The sequence below is a fragment of the Triticum dicoccoides genome, chromosome 5A (genome assembly GCF_002162155.2).
Source record: "Triticum dicoccoides isolate Atlit2015 ecotype Zavitan chromosome 5A, WEW_v2.0, whole genome shotgun sequence".
Lineage (NCBI taxonomy): Eukaryota > Viridiplantae > Streptophyta > Magnoliopsida > Poales > Poaceae > Triticum > Triticum dicoccoides.
This window is the reverse complement of record NC_041388.1, coordinates 250,062,575-250,065,690: the sequence shown is the minus strand read 5'-3', so window position 1 is coordinate 250,065,690 and position 3,116 is coordinate 250,062,575. Positions and strand designations below refer to the sequence as shown.

The window sequence follows — 3,116 nt, the reverse complement described above, 5'->3', positions numbered from 1 at the left end:
GTCACTAACTTGTGGCCCCATGACTCATGTCTATTTCTAGGTCGTTCCCTTCTCGATATTAAGGGCATGTTTGGATGGCGCCCACGCCCGCCCTACCAAATCAGGGTGCAGCCATTGAAACGCCTCGCCCACGCCCTCAGTCAACAATAGGATTTTGGTAGGGTGGTTACTGGCCGCGATCCAAACAGGCCCTAAGTGCATATACAAATTCAAATTGTATGCAAATTACACTACTCGAAAGTAACACACGTCAACAGGAGGCAGTGACTCTAGAAACAGGCCCTAAGTGCAGATGCAAATTGCACTACTCGAAATCAAAAGTAACACACGTCAACAGAAAGCAGTGACTCTGGAAACAGGCCATAGACTACGTTCAGACATGGACTTAGAATGTAACCACTGATTAAAGTACTACAAGTAACCGTTACAGCAATGGCAGAAATCACAATGAACAGCCCAGAACAAATAGAAAAGTCTCTCCTAATTAAGGATCATGTAAGAGCACCACCTACCACTCTATCAGATTAGGGCTAAATTGTCCTCACTCTAGCCTAGCTTCTCCCCCAACTGGACTGCTGATCTAGCTGATTAGGATAGAACCCAGTCAACGCCCTGCAAAATGTGTCAGTGATGAGGGGACCAAAACAAAACGGCAGCAGATTCTACTCCTGGGGAGTCAAGCAGAGGTTGATATCAGGGGAAGGCCTGTGACCCATGGGTTGTGCGCCAACAGGCCAGCCGACCATGGTGAAGCCGGCGGAGCTTGAGTTCAGGTTCATGGGGCCGGTGGTTGCAGCGTGCTCCACATTGGCATGGACTTGCAGGGGCGCCATGGGGACCGGAGGCCCATGGCGACCATTGCCGGGAGCCGCCTGAGAGATGGGCATTACAGCTGTGAGCACCGGAGGAGGGGCGTCAGCCACCGGCGGCGCTGGAATGGCAGATGGTTGCGGCTGCAGGCCCATCCTCCTCTGATGCTGCTTCAGACTGTTCGGTAGGAAGCTCCCCACAATCACCTGTTCAGACGGTCTGTGTTAGAGAACGAAGAAAAAGATGGTTTCAAAATTCAAAAGGTGTGAGAGCACTTGAAAAGCCGGGGCTATACCTGGATAGGAGTGGCAGCACGCAGCATACCGGCGACTACTCCGCCGATGACACGACCATCGGGGCCAGCAAGTGACACACTGAGCCCACCGGTCCTCTTCCGGCCACCTTCCTCGGCCATTGTAAAGGAGCCAGTCAGCTGAAGAATCTCAAACAGGCCCTGGAAATCAGATGCACGAAATATTTTCAGTTTGAATCAGCAAGACACAATACACCAGTTAAAATAGGCAAGGAATTCATCCATCCTCATAAGTACATAGCCATTAACCAAGTTGCATTGTGTATAAATAAAGCCAAATTAGCGCAGAGTGCAAACTACTCCGGACAAATGAAACATTCAACAGAGATTCACAATAGCAATTCTTGTAAAATGTTTGATTGCTATCTGTCTCTTTTTGTTAGGGGATTGCTATCTGTCTCTTAATACATAGGCACGCAACCCTCTTGCGCATTCCCGGAAAAAAAAGCGATAAGAGGCAAACAGCAAATTCTTGGTGCCATTTTTGTTGCATACCTCGTAGGTGAAGGTGCTATCAGATGAGCCAGATGAGCCAGGCTTGTTAAATGCCACATTGGAGATGGTCCCACTGGCAGCGAGGATGCAGACCGAGCGTGGACCCCTCTGGGAGAATGACATTATGCGCGCCGCCACATCCTACAAACCAAATCGGACAAGAACAGCGACGTGTTTCTCAAATTACGACACCCATCCGCCACTAGATCACAATGTAGGGGAATATTAGAGGCTTAAGATGCCAAAGACGCTAATTAATTACCTCTCTAGCAGGGACGATGATGACATGCGGTGTGAAGCTCCCTCCAGCTGAGAGCGCATACCATTCCCCTTCACAAATCACAAGTATTTAAGGATTGCAGGCAGGCAAACAATTACACTAGTTTTCTAGGTCACCGAACTACTGGAGAGCATGAAACAAGGACCTTAATCAAGGTTAGCATATAAGTACGAAATCATCTAGTAACTTTCAAACGGATCAGGTCGATTAGTTCAACCCTGCCAGATAAATCTGACAATAATGCGTACGCAAGCTAGGTTGGTGAGAATAAATGGGAAAAGAGTACAGGTAAAGGTTGGTGAGAATAAGTGGAGATTAAACATAGGAATCCCTTTAATAACATCGGAGACGGATGCGACAAGATGAGAGTCAAGAACAGCAGAACTGTCCTAACAGATACCGCCCTAACTGGACCCCATCCTAGCAATGGAATAGAAATGCACAAGGGGGAGCAAACATGGCAAGAACCCGAACAGCAAAAATGGAAGCTTTGGGTCGCTCAAGAAGAAGGTTTGGATTCCAGAGGGAGCATACGGACCTAGGGTGGCTAGGATCTGCCGTCTCCCGGAGCCGCGTGGCCGGCCCCTGCGCCGCCCGGAGCTCAAGCCGGCCGCCTGCTCGCCGTCACCCGCCATCTGCATGCCGTTGCCGTTGCCGTTGCCGTTATCCCCCGCGCTGGCCTCGCTCCGCTTTTCCTGCTCGCCGCCGAAGCTCCACGCGTGCGGCGTCGCGGCCGCGTACCCTCCTCCCTGGCCAGCCGCGGCCTGCGGCGGGGACGGCGTCGGGGAGGTGGACGGCGAGGAGGGAGAGGAGCGGTACTCCACCTTGGCTGCTCCTTGCGGCTCCGCCATGGAAACGTCTGCTCTGAACAGGCCGAGGCCGGCTTCATGGCCACCTGCCACCGCAATGCCCACCCTCCCCTCCATGTAGCATATGGGGGTAGCTTGCTTGGCCGGTCTTTGGTTGGGTTTCTTGGTTTGCTGGCTTGGCCTCGAACCGAGGAAGAAGACAGACCAGAGGACAGGAGACGCCTACTCTAGTTTAGCAAGTTTGCTTTCTTTCCCCGGTTGCTCTAGCCGAGGCACCAGTAGCACTGTTGTAGTAGGAGTAGTAGCATATGCCAAAGTTCTATGGGGGGAAATATTTTAAAGACGAGGGAGAGAAATGGTGGCAGAGATAAAACAGAGAGAGATATTGGGGCAGAAACTGCACAAGAAT

The 3,116-nt window shown here is 51.3% G+C and overlaps 1 protein-coding gene across 1 annotated transcript; it reads right to left on the bottom strand.

Annotated features, from left to right (window-relative positions):
- Positions 1-344: 344 nt before the first annotated feature.
- Positions 345-3,110, bottom strand: LOC119300833 (AT-hook motif nuclear-localized protein 7-like). The gene is made up of 5 exons (XM_037577719.1): positions 2,437-3,110; positions 1,881-1,948; positions 1,619-1,759; positions 1,106-1,264; positions 345-1,016 (listed from the first exon to the last, which is right to left on the bottom strand). Exons 1-5 carry the CDS (start codon positions 2,822-2,824, stop codon positions 663-665), a joined length of 1,110 nt encoding a protein of 369 aa, XP_037433616.1. The 5' UTR covers positions 2,825-3,110; the 3' UTR covers positions 345-662.
- Positions 3,111-3,116: the final 6 nt, after the last annotated feature.

What these genes read in the sequence shown, in the direction of transcription:
- LOC119300833 (XM_037577719.1), bottom strand. Translation starts at nt 2,824, where the DNA reads ATGGAGGGGAGGGTGGGCATTGCGGTGGCAGGTGGCCATGAAGCCGGC. An exon ending in GCAGATCCTAGCCACCCTAG is followed by an intron (nt 1,949 to 2,436) that starts GTCCGTATGCTC and finishes TGATTTGTGAAG; the next exon opens with GGGAATGGTATGCGCTCTCA. An exon ending in GTGCTGCCACTCCTATCCAG is followed by an intron (nt 1,017 to 1,105) that starts GTATAGCCCCGG and finishes CCGTCTGAACAG; the next exon opens with GTGATTGTGGGGAGCTTCCT.